General features: G+C 42.4%; 1 protein-coding gene across 5 annotated transcripts in view; it reads left to right on the forward strand.

Moving 5' to 3' along the window:
• The window catches only part of OSBPL6 (oxysterol binding protein like 6), a 131,718-nt gene that overhangs the window by 106,654 nt on the left and 2,757 nt on the right, over nt 1-22,307 (forward strand). For all 5 annotated transcript variants that reach the window (XM_004577016.4, XM_004577017.4, XM_004577018.4 and 2 more), the window contains 10 exons: nt 3,653-3,760; nt 5,400-5,537; nt 11,592-11,679; nt 12,119-12,372; nt 13,125-13,262; nt 14,136-14,199; nt 16,338-16,416; nt 17,680-17,824; nt 20,573-20,717; nt 21,450-21,576. In XM_004577016.4, coding sequence (XP_004577073.2) covers nt 3,653-3,760; nt 5,400-5,537; nt 11,592-11,679; nt 12,119-12,372; nt 13,125-13,262; nt 14,136-14,199; nt 16,338-16,416; nt 17,680-17,824; nt 20,573-20,717; nt 21,450-21,576 — 1,286 coding nt within the window. The remainder of the gene's footprint in view (nt 1-3,652; nt 3,761-5,399; nt 5,538-11,591; nt 11,680-12,118; nt 12,373-13,124; nt 13,263-14,135; nt 14,200-16,337; nt 16,417-17,679; nt 17,825-20,572; nt 20,718-21,449; nt 21,577-22,307) is intronic.

The following is a 22,307-nucleotide window of genomic DNA, read 5'->3' on the forward strand; positions in this document are numbered from 1 at the left end:
TGGTGTTCGGATTTGCCAGTGGATGACATGAGCTGATTCAGCCTGGTCTGCCCCTGACCCATGCTGAATGTGTGCCAGTGGGAAACTTTCCATGGCCTATTCTGGGCTATTTCCTATCATGCTTCTTGCGCTTACCTGCAGGGACTGTGTCCTGCCAGAGGAGTTGCCCAGGCTCCTCCATCAGAACCCCTCCCAATGCCAGATTTTGCACATACCAGGGGGTCCTTGAGCCAACCCTACTCAGTTCACCTCCTGTCCTAGCAGGAACAGTGGCTTTTCCCTGCTGGTTTTCACCCCATTCTGGTTCTTGTTGTTGGATGTTTCAGCCCAGCCATGGCTCGTCCATACCCACATACAGCTCACACATGGCTCAGTAGGGGGTTGAGACCCAGCCTAGTCAGTCCCACATCTACCCTGGTTCTCCAGGACACCAGACGGTGTTGGGGTCTGAACTGGCCTGGTGCATCCAATCCCAGCCCACTCTAGTGCCTCGGGTGACTGCAACTGTTTCCTAGATAGAACGCAGCCCCCATTCCAGCACACGTGCCCCTTGGTGGGAACCTCAACCCTGTTAGGGTGTCCAACTAGGGGAACTTGTATTTCCACAGGGTTGGGCCCACACAACCCCATAGAGTCTACCCCCAGACCAAGTTCTCTCTCGTGCTGGATACAGTCTTGACCCTGCCAAATGTGACCACTCCACCACTCCACCAAACAGTTGGGTAATGGTACCCATCACTGCCAAAGAGGCCCCCATCCATAGTATTGGTGTGGGCTGGTGTGTGACGATCAGTGATGTTCTAGGCAAACAGGCTTTTTCTGTATTCCGAATTGGGTTGGTGTATCTGACTAACCGTAATTGTCTCCTGGGTACTTCCCTCCAAACCACCAGGTCTCATTCCCCACGCATGCCTAAAACTTCCATGACCCTGTCACTGGGAATCACCCAAGATTCACTACTCACCTACACTAAAATTGGACTTAGTCATGGGTGTCCCCAGGCAGCAAACATATCTTAGAAAACCCCAGAGAGGCCGCCCTGGGTGAGGCAGAGGACTCGTTCACTGCCTTGCGGCAGTGTCTTTGGCGTGAGCCCCTAGCATTGGGTCCGACCTGGCAGGGGCACCCCCCACAGCCGCCACACTGTGAGGAGCAGCACTTGCCCCCGAACCCAAGGCCCGAACCCCCCAAAAAATTGGTTTTGAAGTTTTTTTTTTTTTAAAGAAACCAAAAGAAGACCGCCATTTTTCTACATCTCACTAAGAAGTAATCCAGATTTTTCTTCTTTGGTCTCATGATACTGTTTTGCAACCCAGTTGAGAAGAGAACAGCAGCAGCAGAATTAAGGACATCCTGTGGAATCTCAGAGTAAACTTTGTATATGATAGAAACCACCGTTTAGTCATAACATTAAGTATCAGAAGTTTATTTGTACATCTAGTGTTTCAGCCAAGTTTGGAGAGGATTTCAAAGGTTATTTGGGTAATCCCTTTTGTTCTCACTTAAAAAACAGAAGCCCAGAAATGTGGTCAGGAACACACAGCCTTGATGTTAGGAGAAGCTGATTTTCTAACCTAGGACAAGATAACTATTTTTCACATCACATCCAAGAAAAGGCATAAAATTGTGTTCAATATTTTTTGAAACTTTTAGCATATTTTCTATTGATAATGAATGACTAGAGGTTATCTTCTGAGCCCTTCACATATACTTGTGGGCAGGATCATTTAGTGAATATTAGATGAGAGCATGAATGAGAATTTCATACATTTTTAAATGCAGGGGAAACAGTTCTCTAACTTCTCCAATAGATGGCAAAGCTGTGTATGACAATCCCACCCTAAAGAAGACCATTAGTGATATTTGGCCTTGAGTTTCTCTGGGGTTTTTTTTTCTATTAACGCTGTTCCAGAAGGCATGGCCACTCTTGGGGAACCATTAGTAGAGGCTCCTACAAAAGCCTCAGGTCAAGACCTACTCTGCAATTAAAACCATTAAACAGCTGGCCGTAAGGCACTCTCTTTCCAGCCACAAAATGTATCTGATTCCAAATACTTGAATGGCCAAAAGAATTTTCTGTCTCCTTGTAGGCAGAGAAACGATGAAAGAATAAGCCTGCCTTTAATAGTGACAGAGAATAAGAGGAATGCAGTAGTTTTTCTTCACATTCTAAGTGACATTTTGCCCCAAGAAAAATAACCCTGAGCCCATTTGCAGGATGAAAAGTTGTTAGTTTATTCATTGAAAGTGTGATTGCCATTTTTTCTAACACATCCTCATTTTCTCAGAAAGCCAAAGACATTACTTCATGCTATCCCCAAATGTAATGACTGTAGGAACTGAATCCGCTGTTAGTCCATCTGTACTTGACAGACCACGGGTGTTATTTGACATATTTTACATATTGGTTCTGAAAGCTTTCAACAAAAACCAAACACTGTGACATTTCTCCATAAAAAGCAAAAGATGGTCGAAGACAGGGAAGAAATGTGAACCTGGATTGACAGGGAAAGTCAGGGGGCTTCTTCATGCTCCCTGAGAAGTGCTTGTGTAGACATTAGCTACTTTGCTTACCCTGAGTGCTTCAACAGGTGCAAAGCTGTCATTGTAATATTCTACTTGGGTGTGCTTTGACCATTGCATCCATTAACTAAATGAAGCAGAATGTCCATACACCAGGGAAGACACCTCTTTACACACCTTGACATTTATCTTCTACTCTAAAATCTTCTCCTTGTTGATGTTAGTGGGAAGGAAAGGTCTTGTTTTATCTTTCACTGGACCTCATCCTCACACAGGTCTTTTACTTGATTTAATTCCAGTCAGCCACACCTGTATGATGACTACATGGCTCAAAGTGATGTGCACTCTCTGGTGATTTACTGGACCTTAGTGCATAGTCCCCTGGGAGACCATGCCTGTGTAAACCTGTTCGTTCTTGAAGTAAATGCAATTGATGCACTTACTAAACTATGTCATAGTATGTAGTATTTTACTCATGGTAAGCTGTGTTGAAAATAGTGTGATGTAAATATCTTGGGGATAGGTTACTACAGTATTATGTTCGTTATTGCTGTGTTCATTATCTATGCTGTTCCGTGAAGCTACCTTCTGGTCTGCGCTTGAGTTAGTTCTGTTGTACTGTCATGTACATTATATCCTCCTGGAAAATCAAATACAGTGTTTTTTTCTTTATCCAAACTAAAATATGATTTTGTCAAGTAAAGCCAGCTCTTTGTTCATTCTGCTTTCAAATAATACTGAGATGTGAATGAATATCAAACTTCAGGTACCACAACAACAACAAAAATTGGAAGTTTGGCAGCCTTCATCCCAGGCTGTAAAAGTAATATATATGTGGTGGTAGACTGGGCAAGGGTGGTCTGACTCAGAGAGAGAGAAAATTCTATGAATTTTTTTAATGAAGCCCCTTAACTCTTAGCTCACCATTCTACCAAGTGGTGATCTACTTTACTACAGCAGAGTTAATGTGTAAACTCTGAGCCTTCTGTTTCCTTTTTACCAATAGGATCTGGCTCGTGATGATTTCAAAAGTTAGAGCTCAGAACCCTAGAGACTTTGTTGTCTATACTTTTTCTGTTGGTGCTTGCTTTTTAATTTGAAATTAAAAATGCATTTCTGTTATTTTAAGGCACTGAACCAGAATGCTGAACTGAGGAGTCGCTTGAACAGAATACATTCAGAGTCTATCATTTGTGATCAGGTTGTCAGTGTAAATATTATTCCTAGCCCTGATGAGGTAAGACTCTTTTTTAACAGAAGTAGTGTACCTGTCATACAGCATATAAATCTCCTACATATTTTTATTTATTTCTGTACTGTTCCTTCATTGTTAATAAGATGCCTTTCATAAACACGTGTGGCTGACGGTCTCATGTTCTTTGTAGTAAAGAATGTTCATGACCTTGACATAATTTATTCTTGGTGGTCGGTGTTCTTATTTATTTTTGTACCAATCTGATGCCACTGAACATTTAGTTTGCATGCCTATTCCAGCTTGTTAATTTTCTGTGTCTGTCTATGTTTATGATCACCACATGACCAACAAAATGCTGAAAATAAGCCACTGTGATATGAGAAATTGCTAAATAAAAGTGAAATTGCTAAATAAAAGTGTTCTTAAGGTTTGTTTTGAAAGCCCTAACGAGAGAAGTTGCCTAACCTGCGAAGGTAATACCACTACTGCTACAGTTACCACTGATGATGATAATATTTAATAGTTCACATGTGTCAAGTGAAGCTTTACCATGTGCTAGGCATTGTGCTATCATTTACATTGTTACTTCATTTGACATTCTCAACTACCCTCTGAGATAAGTGCTGTTATTATTTTTTTGAATTGAAGAAATGATAAAAGAATAGAACATTCAGTATTGGGACTAAACTTGAGTGTGTAGTTCCATTCATTTTCATTGGTAGAAATTAATTCTTTTGTAGTCATGGGAATTTATACTTTTCAGCAGTAATTACGGAGCTTAATAGATAGCGAAACATGAACACAGTGAGAGTTTTAACAAATTTTGAGATCATATTTGCAATAGGAATTTGCATTTTATTAGAAATCTTCAAGAGCAGGTTCTACCATCTAACTGCTTAAAAAGTAATGCCATAAGATAATTTATGGTATATTACCCACCCTCTGTCCATGCATTTCATGGGCCCCGATCTCTGATGACACTTCAGTTCAGGCAGCTGCCTAGAAATATGGTTTTGAGGAGTGCTTTTAATATTTGTTGGTTGAAGGCTATTTAATGATTCTCAGTTGAATCTTCTTTTCAACTTGAAGTATGCATTTTATGCTCTTTTTATTATATGCTATTTTTACATATTTTTCCAATTGTAATTTAAATCGCTTCCTTAAGAACCATATTCATCACTCATTGAATGAAAGTCCAGTTTGAAATAAGGTTCATTTCTCTATGCATCTGTTTCACAGGTTAAAATATATGATGTTATTGAAAATAAATTACATGTTGTCTCAAACATTAATCTCATTATTCCCTGGTAGTTTCTACAACTGTTTCTGAAGACTAAGTATACTAATTAGAATGTGACAAGTAAGATGGACCTAAAAATAAGAAAATACACTTGTCTGTAAAATGAATTCAGGCTATTAGTAGGGGATTAACCTGTTAAATTCCATTTAATACCATTTGAGTATAGACTTAAAATCAAGTCATGGTATTGGCATCTTTTGGCCATGTCCTTCTGAGTCTTCAGACACAAAGAAAACCTATGCACTGGTTACTGTTAAGTAGCAACAGAAAATTAATTCTAATCAATACTCTTAACACATGATATGGATTTCTGTAGAAATCATCTTCATTGGATAGAGTAGCTAGTCTAATCACTATACTGTATATTTCTCTGCTCCCTAGGGTGGTGAGCAAATCCATGTCAGTCTGCCCCTGTCACAGCAAGTAGCCAATGAGAGCCGCCTCTCCATGTCAGAGTCTGTGTCGGAGTTCTTCGACGCCCAAGAGGTACTCCTCTCTGCCAGCTCATCAGAGAATGAGGTAAGGACCCAAGTCTGTGCTTCTGACTGGAGGCTTCAATTAAAGAAAGTAAGACTGAAATTTCTGATCGTGGTTTCTGTTTATGCATGAGAGTTGGATGATGAACTTGCAGCAGAGACCAAACAATGCCAATGTTAGTGGTTTCTATTTACTGAGCAGTTAACACTGTAGGCAAAAATGTAATAAATGAAGAGTCCAACACTTATGCTGACTTTCTTCCTCCATTCCTATTTCAGGGAAATTAAATGGTTCTTGACAGAATTCTTTATAGAAGGAGTCTGTGAAAAGAGTGAGAGAAGTAGAAAATCACCATACACACACAAAGAGACCCTCATTTATACATATATAGAGCCAGGGGCATGAATTTGAGCTTAGAGACTTGTATCTAGTTGAGTAATTTTTCTTTTGAAGGTTAATCACAGACTACCACAAAATCTTGATTAGATTGCCCTTCATGTTGATGAGACTTGGCAATATCTTAGAAACAAGAAATCTCTTCCTTAATCAGGTTTCAGAAATTCATTCTTTCAGTGGAATTTAATCATTGTGTGTGTGTGTGTGTGTGTGTGTGTGTGTGTGTGTGTGTATGTATTAGTTTTATCTTTGTTTTTGTCTCTCCTTTGCACAAAGGAATCACTCAAACTTTTTGCTGTACAACTGATTAGGATTTTTTTTCATTTTGGAATTGCCAAGTCTGTACTTAAATATTTATTTATTTGCAAGGCAGACTTGGGGCAGTGGTGGGTGGGGAAGCAAAATATATAAAGAGAGAGAGCGGGGAGAGGAATCTCTCATTCAGTACTTCATTCCCTAAATGGCCATGACATGATCCTGCAGTTCCATTGGGCTTTCCCACCAGGGTGTGAGGGTCCAAGTACTTGGGTCATCCTCCATAGCATTCCCAGGTGCATTAGCAGGGAGCTGGCTTGGAAGTGAAACACTCAGGAATCAAACTCATGGACATTGTAATAGGCAGCTTAATCCGCTGCACCATAACACCAGTCCCAGTACTGAGTTTTTACCAAAAAGAAAAGAATGGGGGGGGTTGACATTATGGCTTACCAGGTATATGTGTGGTGCTGGCACCTCATATGGGCACCAATTTGTGTCCTGGCTGTTCCACTTCTAATTCAGCTCACTGTTATTGGCCTAGAAAAGGCAGCAGAAGATGGCCCAAGTCACTAGGCCCCTGCCTCCCAAGGGGAAACAAAAGAAGCTCCTGGCTCCTGACTAACCTGGCCCAGCCTTGGTCATTTGCAGTCATCTAGGGAGTAAATCAGTGGATGAAAATATCTCTAGCACTTGTTGTTTCTCTCTCAATTTTTCCTACTCTCTCTCTCTCCATTTCTATAACTCTAATTTTCAAATAATGTTTTTTAAAAGGATAAATGCAACAGTTGCTATATTTATTTCCATGTGCATAGAAAATAGAGAATATTAGCTCTTTTGGGATGGTTGCAATTACAAATGACTTCAGAAACAAGAATAATATACAAAAGAAGAGATGAGTAACGCTTAGCACTTTTATAATGAGGAGAAAATACTATAGAATTCTTGTACTGGTGCTGAATTTCTCAGCCTACCAAGGTGTGTACGTGCCTCTCAAACCCCAAGGCAGGCATTAAAAGATTTGTGGACTCCCATTCATGAGCCAGAGTGTTAGCTTAATTAATCACACTTGCCGCTTACCTCTTTCCCTATAGACAAATCTGCATGGCAAGTCTAATCCTAGTCATGAGGTTGCTGGGCGAGCCAGGAGTCGCAGAAGTGAGTTGTAAACACTAGGACTTGGCGGGATGAGACACTGTAGCTCTATGCTCTCTCTCCATTGTGATGCTGTTCTGCCACATGTTCTTGTGGATGCACCTCTAGGGACCCCCATACCAGAGACATGCTACCAGAATACTCTCTCTTCTCATCCCCCACTGCTGACCAGTCCTTCGCCCTTCTTCAGTCAGACTTCATACTATCTAAGCTCTGACTTACCATCTGATGTCTTAACTCTCAGAGAGCAATCTTTGCTTTCCCATTTCCAAGGTCTTGAGCCTACCAACTAGGAATACAGTGATCACTTGTCTTTGACCGTGAGGATATAGGAGTGAGCAGAATGGGAAGTGCATTATGACATGAGCCAAAGCCAGAGGATGATGCAACTACCTGTGAAAGGCTAAGTTTAATGGTAGAGAAAGGGATGGGGAGAGTGAAGGTAGCCTGGAGATGCAGTGTTCACTTTGAGACATGGTGAGTTTGATAGACCTGTCAGTGGAGTTATCTGGTGGACAGTTGGATGATCAAGTACAGATATGAAGGACAAAGCAGGTCTGGAAGAGTCAGATTAAGATGCAAATGAGCAGTCCTTTCCTAAACATTGCCACCGAGGTTCTCATAAAACCCCTAATTCAGCATGTCCCCAAAGGAAATCACTGAGAGCAGGCATTCAACCTACTGAAGTAGCAAGTCCAGGACCCACATCGGAGTGCCTGGGTCCATTTCCAAGCTCTGGTCCTTCACTGCAGCTTCCTGCTAAATGCAGACTCTTAGAGGCAACAGTGATGGCTCAAATAAGTGGATTCCTGCCACCTAGACGGGAGACTGCAGGCATCTGGAGAGTGAAACGGTGGATTTGAATACTGTCTCTCTGTCTCTCTATCTCTCTCTCTCTCTCTTCTCGGTCTCTGTCTCTCCATCTCTCTCTCTCCCATTCCCTCCATCACTCCCTCTGTGTATGTGTTTCTGTGACTCAAAAGAATGAAAAAGTTTTACTGAAGATTTAGCACACTCTTTTCACTACCAGCACCACCCTGCTCCAAGCAGACAAAGTAAACTACACGCACAAATCTCCCCATGCCTGTCAGATTGCCCATGTGCCTTTCTGTCCACACAGTCATTACCAAATACCCGACAGGAGTGGACTCACTGGGTTCTTAAGTTTATATGACCTGCATTTACTCAGATCATATTTTCTTGTTGTTTCATTGCCACTGACTCACTCTAATCTTCCATTTTCTCCCCACCTAGATTACCATGTCAGTCCCATAATTGGCATTCCTGCCTCTTATTGCCCCTTCTGATCCATTGTCTACTAGGAAACCTGATTAGCTCCTCCAAATTACGGCAAATCTGTTCATGTCTGTTTTCTCCAGTGTCTCTAAGATAGCAATTGAAACCCCTTATCCATCACACTGACCCTTGTAATCTAATTCCTGCTATCTGCAGCCTCATGTCACTCTCTTCCTTAAACATTCCAAATCTAATTCCTGCTATCTGCAGCCTCATGTCACTCTCTTCCTTAAACATTCCAACAGCCAAAGGAAGGATTCTGGAAAGTCCGTTTGTTCAAGATGCCTTGTGTCCCTTGTTGGAGTAAGAGCAGTGTCCCTCCTGCAGCTCTCGTCGGAAATAACTACACGCCTAGTACTTGTGCATGGTGTCTTACAGGCTTTCCTAAACTCACTCTTACAACTCTTCTTTCACACAGCAATCAGAATTAAGTATTTGAAGGCACTAGACCAGAAGATAAACTCAAATGACCAACATTGTGAGTTCTCACAATTGCTCTTCACCTTCAGATATGACCTGATGACTGGGCCAAGCTCATTTTCCCCAGTCATTAAGCCCTCATGTGGTGAGGCCCCCACACAGTGCTCCTCTAGCTTGTATACTCACACACTCGGAAGGCCCAGTTGGTGAGACAGCTCCAAAGGAGGCTCTGCTGCATGTTCTGTGTTCAACTTGCTCCAGGACCCTGGCTTCTGCACTTGCCTGGGTGCAGCACTTCCCCCAGGGGTGCACACATTCAGCTGCCATTTGTTTCAGTCCCTTGCTCAGAAGTCACCTGCAAGGAAGCTTATTCTGGCCACTCTACTTAAAATCAGAGCTACTGTCCCCCCTCTGACCTAGTAATGTCCCTTTTCCCTTCTTTGCTTCCCTTCCCATTTGTCACTAACAAAATCTATTTCACCTGGGCCTGGCATGGTAGCTTAGCGGCTTAAGTCCTCTCTTTACACATGCTGGGATACCATATGGGCTTCAGTTCTAATCCCAGCAGCCCTGCTTCCTATCCAGCTCCCTGCTTGAGGCCTGGGAAAGCAAAGACAGACCAAAGCCTAGGGACCCTGAACTTGTGTGGGAGGTCGAGAGGAGATACCAGGCTTCTGGCTTTCGATTGGCTCGGCTCCAGCCATTGCATGGCATAGGAATGAAACATTGGTTGGAAGATCTTCCTCTCTTTCTTTCCTCCTCTCTGTATATCTGACTTTCCAATTAAAAAAAATAAATCTCTAAAAGCAAAAGCAATAACAAAATATATTTCACCTGCTTCACTTGTTTGTTATGAGTTTCCCCCACCAGAATGTAGGTTCTATGAAGGCTGAGATTTTGCCATGGTCATGGAAGACCCTCAGGGGTTCATTGCATGTGTGCTAAATGTATTTCCTACCATGGCCTCTGCTTTAATTAATTTGTGTTTTGTTTACAAGATGCTGAGAAAGATAAGCAGAGAGGGAGGGAGAGATGAAGGGAGAGAAAAAGAGGGAGATGAGGAGAGAGAGTCAATTCACTGGTTCATTTTCCAAATGCCTGCAACAGTCAGGGGACCGAAGCCAGGGACTGAAGCCGAGAGCCAGAAATTCAATCTGAGGATCCCTCAGCTACTTGAGCCATCACTGTTACGTCACAAAACAATATGGGGGATCCGCATACAGCTACAAATAGAACTACCATCTGATCCAGCAGTCCTGCTTTTGGGTACATATCCAAGGGAACTGAAATCTGTGCATTAAAAAGATATCTGACATCCCCTGTTTACTGCAACATAGTTCATAATGGCCAGGAAATGGAATCAGCCTGACTGTCCACCAACTGATGAGTGAATAAAGAAAATGCAGTACCTATACATGATAAGTATTAGAAGCCAAGAAATAGGATGAAGTCTTGTCACTTGCAACATAGGATAGAAATGCAGATTGTTATGTTAAGTGAAACAAGACAAGCAGAGAAAACCATGTAACACATGACCTCACTCACATGTGGAACCTTTAAAAATAGGTGATTTGATAGAAGCTAGAAATGTAACAGTTGTTACTGGCAAAGCTCAGTGGGTTCTTTCCTCAGCTTAGTATAGAAATAAAAAGCCAGGAAAGAAGGGCAAGTATAACAGAATTTTTATTCAAAGCAAAGTGACCGGAAAGTACTGCCCCTCGGAGAAGCAGAGAAGTGGACTGGAGACTGGCTTTATGGGAAATGGCTTGGACTTTTTTTTACGTTTTTTCCCTTCTTCTCATAATCATTACCATAGGGAAGGACATAGGGGGACCCAGGTGGCTGGGCTAATAGAGAGGTGTCTTGAATGAGAATATTCAATATACTATCTTGTCTTATTCTGGGAGCATGGCCTTGGTCTGAGCAGAGAAACACAGGCAAACTCGCCTTGGTTGTCTTGACAACTCCAAGGTCTTGCTTTCACAGCCAGCCCACTTAGTACCTGCAGACAGCGAACTGTGAGATGGGGTTCAGGAAGTGGGCATACCCTCTCCTCCTCCAAGGCCCTGGACCTGGCCTCAAGAGTGGTTACTAGAGGTTGGAAGTAGAAGTAGGGAAGGAGACCTTGGGAAAGGTTAATTAATGAGAATTGTTAGAGCTTGATAGGAATAAGATGTTCTGGGGTTCTGTTATATAGTAGGGTAAAGACAGCTAATGCTAATTTACAGCATATTTCTGTCTCTTTATAAGGCTAGAAAATAGATTTTTTTAGATATTTTCACTGATAAGAAAAATGAACTGCTTGAAAGCGTACAAATAGTTACCCGATTGTACAATACAAGTTGCAAACATGTAATGAAACATCACATAGTATCCCACTGATAGTTTTATATGTGTTTTGTTGTTTAATTTTTAAAAGCTTTCAGAAAAGGAAGTAAGAATTCTGTGTGTGAGCAGAACAACCCACGTGGGGTGCAGGTGTCTTAACCACCCCGCCCTGCTGCTACTTTTCCATCGTTGGCTTTTCTGAGCTTTCCACATTGGAACAAGCTCCTGTGTTGTTTCCTCCCTCAGGCCTCAGATGACGAGTCATACATCAGTGATGTGAGCGATAACATCTCTGAAGACAACACCAGTGTGGCGGACAATATTTCCAGGCAAAGTATGCATTATTCGAGCTTCCCAGTTGTACTGTCCGCATTGCTTATTACAACGTGGTTGATATAATGAGGAGGCATTTCCTCGTCCCTGCTGATGTAAATTGTTGCAAAAATCCATTAGGGATATGTTTCAGTGAAAATGTATTACCTGTTGCTCTAAGCAGAAGTTTGAATCCTTTGGACTTTTATTTTTTTTAATTGTATTTTCTTAAGTAGTAGTTGAATGTATTTAACAGCTTCTTCAAAAACCCATACACTGGTGTTTTGTGCATTGGTTAGAACGCAGCCTTGTACTGAGGTAAGTCTCTTCACATTTAAGAGATTATCACGAAGGCTCAAGGAATACTATCACAATGCGAATTATGCACAAGAGTCTTTCTACCCTTAGTTTTGTGCAATCAGAATAACAGTGTCCTTTCATGGTGATTCTGCCTCCTGCAGTCTTGAATGGGGAGCTCACGGGAGGGGCTTTCCGAAACGGACGTCGAACATGCCTACCAGCTCCGTGTCCTGACACCAGTAACATTAACCTGTGGAATATCTTGAGAAACAACATTGGCAAAGACCTGTCTAAAGTCTCCATGCCTGTGGAGCTGAATGAGCCCCTCAACACTCTGCAGCATCTGTGTGAGGAGATTGAGTACAGCGAGCTCCTGGACAAGGCGTCAGAAACGGATGATCCATACGAGCGCATGGTAACAGGCCACCACCGTGCCCCACAGGGCTGTGCAGCCCTCCAGGGGGCTGAGCCAGGTTCATTAGAGTGATACATTGGGATTTTACCTAACATTCGTCCTGCATAGGAAAGAGAGGAATTGGTCTGCTGGCGTAAATCAACAGGGCCAACAAGGTCTAGATAGCTTGACTGTTACATAATCCATTTTGTGATTTATCCTTTGTCTGGGTTTGTCTCCAAAGTTATTGTATAAAGGTGTTATGCTCCTTAGAACTTAAAAGCCTGCCGTTCTTCACCTTATCAGCTCATCTTGAATGTCAAGATGGCCAGTCTGTTCAAGACTGTAGTCTCAGTAACTTGATGTCACGTTTTGTCCCTGATTCCACTGGCTGGAAAGATGCCCTCTTCCACTTGGTGCACGTGACATAGCCCATAAACTGGGTTTCAAACCTTTGAACTCTTTGAAATCAGAACCTTTGATTTCAGGAAATTCATTCCAGGGAATTTCAGGAAACCTTTGAACTCAGAAAGTTGGGTGAATTTAGGGGTGAAGAACACTGGACCCCACTGACCTGCTGGGGAGTATTTTAACCTGATTTTGACATTATTATTTTCCTTCTGTATTGATGAAGCATCTGTGCAAATACTAGACAGTACAGTTGGCCACCCAATGCCCATCCACCCAGGGTGTTTAAAATCTGGAGGAATAGCAATGAGCAACCTGGCAGAAATCTGTCCTATATTTTTCTCCTTTCTTCGATGTTTTAACAGGTTCTCGTTGCTGCATTTGCAGTTTCAGGATATTGCTCCACCTATTTCAGAGCAGGAAGTAAGCCATTCAACCCAGTCCTCGGGGAGACTTACGAGTGCATTAGGGAGGACAAGGGGTTCCGATTTTTCTCAGAACAGGTAACTCTCCGGGGCAAGCTGTGACAACAGTTAATAGGAAGCATGCTTATCAGCATCATTGTCCGCCTCTCTAAGTGTGTGTAAGTCCCTTGTGTTAAAGCATGAAGTCACTGAAGAGTTATTGGAGTGGCCATGTAGCCTAGTAATTAAGATGCCAACATTCTACTTCAGAGTGCCTGGGTTTGGTCCTGGGTCTGCTTCCTGACTCCAGCTTCCTGCCAGTGTAGACCCTGGGAGGCAGTAGTGTTCACCCAACAAACTGGATTCCTACCCCCATATAAGAGACTGAGTTGTTTCTTGACTTCTGGTTTTGGCCGACCACTGCAGGCACTTGAGAAGTGAATTAGTAAATGGGAGTGCCCTCTCTTATTCCCTCTTTCTCCCATAGTGTGTGTGTGTATGTGGTCCTCTGCCTCTTAAATGATTTTTTTAAAATTTTATTCATTTGAAAAGGAGGGAAACAGAGAAAGCAGATCTGTTTTTCATTGGCTTACTCTCCAAATTCTGCAACAGCCAAAGTTGGTCCAAACCAAAGCTGGGAACCAGAATCTCAGTCCAGGCCCCCAAGAGCACACTGGGGACCCAGCCCTTGAGCCACCAACTGAAGCCTTGCAGGGTCACATCAGCAGAAATCTGGGCCAAAACTAAAACCCAGGTACCGCAGCACAGGGTTTGGGTATCTCAAGTAGCGAGCTAACCACTGTGCCCAATGCCCACCTCTTAACAACTGAAGTTTAAGATCTACTCACAGAGTTACACACTAATAGAGATGAATGAATTATTGCTATCATTGTTTATATACATTATAAAATGATTGTTCGTGAAGTTTAAACAGTGATATCATTGCTTTCTTTTTTTTTTTTTAATCACCAGGTTAGCCATCATCCACCCATTTCTGCCTGTCACTGTGAATCAAAGAATTTTGTGTTTTGGCAAGGTTTGTATTTTTCAATTATGATTTAAGAGAAAGTTAAGAACCCTTGGGGGAAAAAAAAGCTACAGCTTCCAAAGGAAGGCACACTGTACCGAGCTTCAATGTCTACCTTTGGAACTCAGAGCGTGTTGCTTATTGGTGTAGAGCTCAGATTGAGAAGTTACATTTGTCAGTTTCCTAAGCGTGAAACAGTGTCAGGTAGGTAGCAAAGCCTGGGGAACACCTGGGCCAGCGCTGAACCACCAGCTAGCCTCCTGTGCCTCATCCTCTGTACTGCTGCCCACCTGCTTCTTGAGGGGTGAGTGTACAAAGACAGCTTCATCCTGAAGAGAGCTTCTAGGACACTAATCAGTGTTCTAAGTCCATTTATCTGTATTGGAGGTATTCAGAAACTTCATGGAAAATACATGTTATGAAAAAACTAGGCATGGATTTTCTTTTTAAAACATTTTACTTTTATGGGGCTAGCTGGTTAAGCTTCCGGCATTCCATATCAGAGTACTGGTTCAAATCCTGGCTATTCCACTTCAATCAAATTCTTACTAATGCTCCTGGGAAGACAGCAAAAGATAATCCAAATGCTTGGGTCCCTACCACCCATGGGGGAGGCTGTGACAAAGTTCATAGTTCCTGGCTTCAGTCTATTGCAGCCATATGGGGAGAGAACCAATGATGGGAAAATTCTCTCTCTTTCTCCCTCACCTCTCTCCCTCTTTCCTTCTCCTTCCCTTTCTTTTTTCCTCCATGTAGCTCTACTTTACAAATAAGTAATTTTTAAAAAAAATATTAAAAAGTTTACTTGTACATATTTATGGGGAAACATACAATCATAGACATCCATTGTATCCTAGTCAGATCACAGCCAATGAACATTCTCCTCCTCTTGATATTAGTTCATGTTTGATGTCTTTGAACTCCTCCAAAACTTTTTACACCCACCCACACTAACTTATGTTTTAGTTCTATGTCCAGTTATATTTTGAAGCACTCTTACCTTAGGTAAATATATAGTAGTTCACTGGAACTCGAGGGTGAATTAATTAAAGTCTCAACTTGTTTGTGCTTAGAGTACAGTCAGAATGTTTGCTTGTTTGTCTTAGAGAGGAATTTCTGAAATTTCTTTAGGAAAACATCTGTAATGTTGACCATTAAGTCTAACCAGTTCCCTCCTCAATAGACGGTGCTCCCTTGTGCACAGAAAGGCTCTTTTCATAAGCATTTCCTTTACCTGAAAGGCAGCACTGGGAGGATAATTTATTGACAAACAAAACCATAAATCATATATGGCTTATAACCAAGAGACAGAAATGGTGTGGTGATGGCACTAATTCATCAGAGCGGGCCTGTGTGGTTATTAAAGATACACAGGTAAATCATAAAGCCATCGTGTAAGATAAAGTGCAGAGCCCCCTGGCTCTATCGTAGCAACCGGTGTGGGAACGTGTTCATTAAGTTAATCCCACTGTCCTATAAATCTTTTTTATCTGTAGTTAGAGGTTTTATTTGATTTTTTTCATCTGTTCTCCCCAAATCATAGAACTCATCAGGGTACTTCAAAAAATTCACAGAAAATGAAATTAAAATGTGCTTAGGTACAAGAAATTTTGGAATCCAGGCCTATTTTTTTCCTCGAATATGAAGTTTCCATAATCTTGTTAAAGGCCCCTCCCCTCATGTGCACGAATTTGAAAGCTTTTTGTACCAAAATAAATTTTCTTCTAATTTGGTTTTCTGTGAACGTTTTGAACCGTCTGTTACTATCTATTGCAATCATGTATCAAAGCACAGTAAATATCTTCTGAAGCATGTATTATTATCAGGTATCAAAGCATCATCAAGTCTTATGTTTATGTGAATACATAGACACACACATGAACACTCATGTACATGCTGGCACATATGTTACTCTAGGTTTCTCCCAGTTAACACATATGGATTATGGATTATGGAGAAACATAGATGATAGGCTTGTTTTGTTTTACTTCTGGCCATCTGCAGGTACTTGTCATGTTAAGTCAACAATACAGAACCAACTTTGGTTACAGAAGTGATTTGTGAAGTGTCATATAGATGTTGGGTTTTACAGAACAAATTATCAGCTGTGGAGTGTGCATTTCTTGTCCTCTGCCTATGTCGTTTAGATATCAGATGGAAAAACAAGTTCTGGGGAAAGTCGATGGAAATCCTGCCTGTGGGAACACTGAATGTCATGCTCCCAAAGTAGGTCACTCTCCTCTTCCTTGGGGTTCTTTTCTATTTTCTGAATCAGAAGTGGGTGTTGTAAACTCTGCAAGATGCCAACAGTCCATTCCCTTTGGGTCAAGATTTGTTCCCCTCACCAAAGCTCTGAAATTGGATCCCACAGAAACAAAGGAGAAGTTTAGCCTGTGCCTGAAAGCTTCCAGTTTAGCTCTCCAGATCCTCCACTTACTAATACCGTGGTCCCAACACACTTTATCATTGGGTGGAAAATAGAGGAAGATTAGTAGAGGAAGATGCCTCCAACCTCCAGAACAAACTTTCAGTATTCAAAAACTCATGGGGAATACAGTGGTTCTAGGTAAAGATAGAGCCTCCCATCATAGCAGTTCATACTTTTCTTTTAGAAACATAGAAGTACTTTAGTTTGAAATAATATTTTACTTGCACATACACTTTAATGTGCAAACCTAAATGTGATCTGAAATTTTTCCTTCCATAGCAGAAATTCCGTAACTTTACTCCCAAGAGTTTGTGTTTGATTTCTGCCATCAGAGTTATGTGTTTTGCCAGTTGATGAGACACATTCTTGGTCTTGGATTAGGAAACAACATGCTCAGAGCAATCTTGTGTTACATGCCTGTCTTCTGTCTTGAACGCATCCTCAGTGACTGTTACCTGCAGGGAATGGCCAGATGCTGGAGTGTGTCACGGCAGCCTTCTCTGCTCTGCTCCTCTGGCCTTCTAAGCCTTGTCACTCCACAAGGACACTCTCTAGAGCGCTCCGCTCTGAGTCCCCATATCCCAACCTCTCCTGTCCCCTGGGGCTTTATCAGTCCTTTTCTCAACCCAGAGAGCCTACTCATCATCCCAGCTTACATCTCACCCAGCGTCCTCTAGGATATCTGCCCTGTCACTGAAATCCAGAAAGGTCCCTGCTACATACCCATGGCACTTGGATTTTACATTCATGACAGTCCTTTGACTTGAAGCATTTGTTTACATATTCATCTACCTCTACAATATTTATAGCTCTAAAAAATTAGGAAATACATCCTATTTAACTCTGTGGATTTATCAACAGTCCCAGGGAAAGCACTTAACTATTCCTTGAATGAATAAATTGTGTTGCAAATATTTATGACCATATGGAAGCTTTCCAAAAGTAATGAGAGGAAACAGAGGGAAGCACGAGGCTCAGCCAAAGCACATTCTCATCAACAGAAACAGTAGCATGCATTTATGACCTTCACTCTTGTTCACCAACATTATGTTCCTTACCAGGTATGGAGACTACTATGTGTGGAATAAAGTCACCACCTGTATACACAACATCCTCAGTGGCAGAAGATGGATAGAACACTATGGAGAAATAACCATTAGAAATACCAAAAGCAGTGTCTGCATTTGCAAACTTACATTTGTCAAGGTAAATAACACCATTGAACAGAAAAGGAAAAAATAATGCCCAGTGTTTCCTCAGGAAGAAACGGAACAGTAGTACCATGAACAATAGTAAGGCAGTCTGCCCTGTGCCATTGGTCCATGAGAAGGTTTCAGGTAAGAAAACAGGACCCGCCTGTAGATCTGCTCAAGGTATGTAGGTTTCTGAATGTGTGGAGGTCCAAAAGGGTATCGAGTCAAAGCATAAAACAACAACAACATACATTTCTTTTTAAAGGACTTTCTTTTTAAGCATCCTCCTAGTTCCCTAAGGATAATTCCGGAAGACACTCCTTGCCTATTCTGTTTCCTGATTTGGCTTTCTATTTTTGTTCTGTTTGATTACTGCATATTCAAGTGATCCTATTTTAGAATATTTGTTTTAATGCAGTTGCCATTATTTGAGGATATTTGAAAAGAGCAGCCATGTAGATAGATGATAGCTACCAGTCACTCCATGTTTATCCAACCCTGCCACTATTATAATCCAAACACTTTGAACAAAAACATTTTCTCTGTTAAGAAATGGTTTTTAAAATAGAATGCACACAAAACTTCCCCTGAGTCTCTCTAGCCTGAAGTGGAACACACAGAATTGCCACTGTGCTTATTGCTGCCCCTTTTTGCTGATGAGTAATCTAGTATGGCAAACAGATAGCATATTGGAGTCTTAAAACTAATATTTGGGTGCAGAGGGCTAAGCCACTGCTTGCAATGCTGGCAACCTCTATCAGAAGGCTATTTCTACTTTTGACTGGTGCACTTCCAGTTCATCTCCCTGATAAGGCACCTAGACAATTAAAACCACAGTACTTGGGCCTCTGCTAAATAAGTGGGAAGACAAACAGGAAGTCAGGATGTGGGTCCCGATGCCTGGCCTCAGCCTGGCCTCAGCCTGGCCTCAGCCCCGGCTGCTGCAGCCATCTGGAGAGGGAGCCAATCAATGTAAGGTTTCTTTGTCTCTGTCCCTGCTTCCTTTCAAATAAGAACATAAATCTTCAAAAGAAAGTCTAGTATTTATTTTTATGCCACACTGGAAGTTATGTTTATTTTGATTGAATATCTTTATTTTTAGCTCAAGATGTTTTCATTGAATTTTCTTACAGTCTCCTGGGGAAGCTAACATTGAGGCAGGATCTCTGTTCACTCTGAGAGCTGAAGTGAATGTGTACTTTGGATTTTGTAGAAATGAGAAACTTCACTTTCAGCCTCTTCTTAGCATTAACAAAGCTAAGGGCAAGAGTACAGATGGGCATTCCCTTTTGCATATGTGTCATCATCGACAATATGTGAATCAAGCCAGATGCTGTCAAATCAATTATGTTTTATCCTTTTTGCTTTAACAAATAGGCCTGGACTGGGCCCGCCACAGAAGCCTAGTGACTAAAGTCTTCACCTTGCATGCGCCAGGATCCCATATGGGTACGGGCTCAAGTCCGAGCCACTCCACTTTACATACAGTTCCTTCTTTGTGGGCTGGGAAAGCAGTCAAAGGATGGACCAAATCCTTGGAACCCTGCACCCACGTGGGAGACCTGGCAGAGGTTCTTGGCATTTGGTTTCGAGTTGGCTCAGCTCCAGTCGTTGTGGATACTTGGGGAGTGAACTGGCAGATGGAAGATCTTTCTGTCTCTTTTCTCTGTAAATCTGCCTTAAAAAAAAAAAAAAAGCAAGAGCAAATATGCCTGGCCTTTTAAAATATGTATATGTATTTTACATAAAAGGCAGAGTTATGAAGAGAGGGAGAAACAGAGAAAAGGAATGAGAATGAGCTTCTTCACTCCCCAAATAGGCACAATGATTAGGACTGTACCTGGCAAAAGCCCGGAGCCACAAGGTTCATTCAGGCTTCTAGATAGGTGGCAAAGGCCAAGTACTTGAGCCATCTTTCACTGCTTTCCCAAGCACATTAGCAGGGAACTGGATCAGAAATGGAGCAGTCAGGACTTGAACTAGACCCATTAGGAATGCCACCATCACAGGCAGCAGCTTAACTCACTCTGCCACAATGGTGAACAGATAGGCCTTAAAAAGAGTACCACCAGGGGCCAGATTGTATACTTCTGAGCTTTAAGCTGGAAACCTAGTGATGCCAGAAAGCCAGGCCCAACCTCCAGCCTCTCTTGCTATCTATACACCCCTCACTCTCTCCTTCACTGCAGGGGCCTCATGCATGCCACTGTGGGCAGGCCAGCCTGCAGAAACAAGCTCTGTCCACACCTGCTGATAAACAGTCATCCTAGGCTCGCCGTGAGACTGAAAGGGACAACCCTAGTGGGGGGAAAAGTCCTATGCCAACTGCAAAAGAGCCCATAGCCATTTGCACATAGAATTCTAAGGTGTTCTGTAGTTGGGGTCTGGCCTGGAAGAGGGGTCATGAGATCGAGGTTGGTAGATTCCCACCAACCTTTCAACCTCAGGGAGGGGCATAGCTGGAATAGGGTCCTCATGTACAGGCACTGTGAAAATCACTTTCACAGACTATTTCTGTGGCCTGGCCAGTTGAGATTCATAAAAATCCATGAACCAGGGAACGATTCAAAGCAAGGATCCAAGGGGGGAAATAATAACCTTTAAATTACCGTCAGGGTTTTAGGGTAGGAATCAAGCCTCCAGAGTGAGAAGGAGTCATGGAAATGAATGAGGCCAGTTAAGAAAACTTTTTTAGGAAAATCACAGAGGTTGGCCTTATTAAATCAGTGGGTGTCTGAATTGGGGCTTGATTTTTTTCCAGGTGAATTACTGGAACTCCAACGTGAACGAAGTCCAGGGAGTTGTGATGGATCAGGAGGGGAAGGTGGTACATCGGCTCTTTGGGAAGTGGCACGAAGGACTCTACTGCGGTGTGGCCCCCTCTGCCAAGTGCATCTGGAGACCGGGTGAGGCTGGCCCAGAGTCCTGGGACAGAAGGGAGAGGAATGTGGGAGTTTTGGCAGCTCTTCTTACAATCCAGCGTCCTGCTGTTATACATACAAAGGCAGTGGAAGATGACCCAAGTGCCTCTGTTACTTATGTGGGAAACCCTATGGAGTTCCTGGCTCCTGGCTTTAGACTGGCCCACACCTGGTTGTGGTAGCCATCTGGAAACTGATGGGGGAATCACTCTCACTCTTGCTCCACTTTTCAAACAAACCAATAAATAACTCTTTAAGAAAAAGACATTGCTTGGGATGCCTGTATTGCATGCCAGAAGTCTGCAACCGTGTCCCAGATCAGCTGTTTCTGTTTATGCTCTCCCTGGGAAGGTCTCTACCGCCCACTTGGAAGATTGAGTTCTGGGCTCCCTACTTGGACCAGCCCAGGAACAGCTGTTTTGGGCATTTGGAAAGTAAGCCAATGATGGAAGATAATGAAAAGTTTTATCTCTGTCTCCCTCTGCCTTTCAATTAAAGAAAAAATAAAATTTCTAAAAGACTGTATTTTATTAAATATCATTCAGTCCATTCTGATCAATATGAAATTCCCTACTCAACAACATGTAGTCAATTTTGCAGAAATTTTGCAGAACCCATTGACATTAGTGTGGGTAGTAATCAAGCACTGGAATAGCCCACTTCTTCCAGTTCTGCGGGCCTTTGGGCACTCAGAGAGTTTCCATGGTCTCATTGCAGGTTCCATGCCAACCAACTACGAGCTCTACTATGGCTTCACAAGGTTTGCCATTGAACTTAATGAGTTAGATCCGGTACTGAAAGAGCTTCTCCCACCAACAGATGCCCGATTTCGGCCAGATCAAAGGTGAGAATGGCACTGTATTGAGGATGTGGAACAGATCGTGGCTGAGTCTTTACAGGCCATTGGGGTTGGTTCTGGCTACCGCCTTTGTGTTCGGTCTTTGCCAGATTCGCTTATTCACCCGGCAGTTTTCTACCCTAGCTAAAGCTGCGGTGCTGGCATGATCATTACAGAAGAGTATCTCAATACACACAGCAACACAGGAAGTTCCCTCCCTGAAAAGTTACCAGAGGCCTGCAAAGTCATGAATTCTGCCATAGACAACAACACCTCTCATCCAGTGTCTGACTGCTTTGCTTCTAGTCTATAACAGGAGATATTTTTAAAAATTTTTACTAATACTTGCACATGTTATTGAATACAGTGCAATGTTTCAGCACTTATACATAGTGTACTTATCTAGTAGCTGGCATTTCCATCTCCTTATCATACTATTTTATGATGGGAGCCATTGAGCTTCTCTTTTCTAGTTCTTCCTGCAAAACATGGCTAAGAACTACAGTTTCCCACTGTGCTGTAGGACACTAACACTTAGCATGTCCATGGTTTTGGCCCCCATAAGCCAACCTCCCTCCCACCCCCTCTCGACCCTTTTTAGTCTTCAGGAATCACTTTTCTAAGTTGGGAAGAACACTGTTTTTAACTATGGAGTATCTTTCATACTGAAGAGACAGTTTCCCCAGAATACTTTGAGTTTGCCCAGCCTGGATTTGATCCCACAGTGGGTGAGATGT

This window comes from Ochotona princeps, chromosome 5 (assembly GCF_030435755.1).
Source record: "Ochotona princeps isolate mOchPri1 chromosome 5, mOchPri1.hap1, whole genome shotgun sequence".
Taxonomy (NCBI): Eukaryota; Metazoa; Chordata; class Mammalia; order Lagomorpha; family Ochotonidae; genus Ochotona; species Ochotona princeps.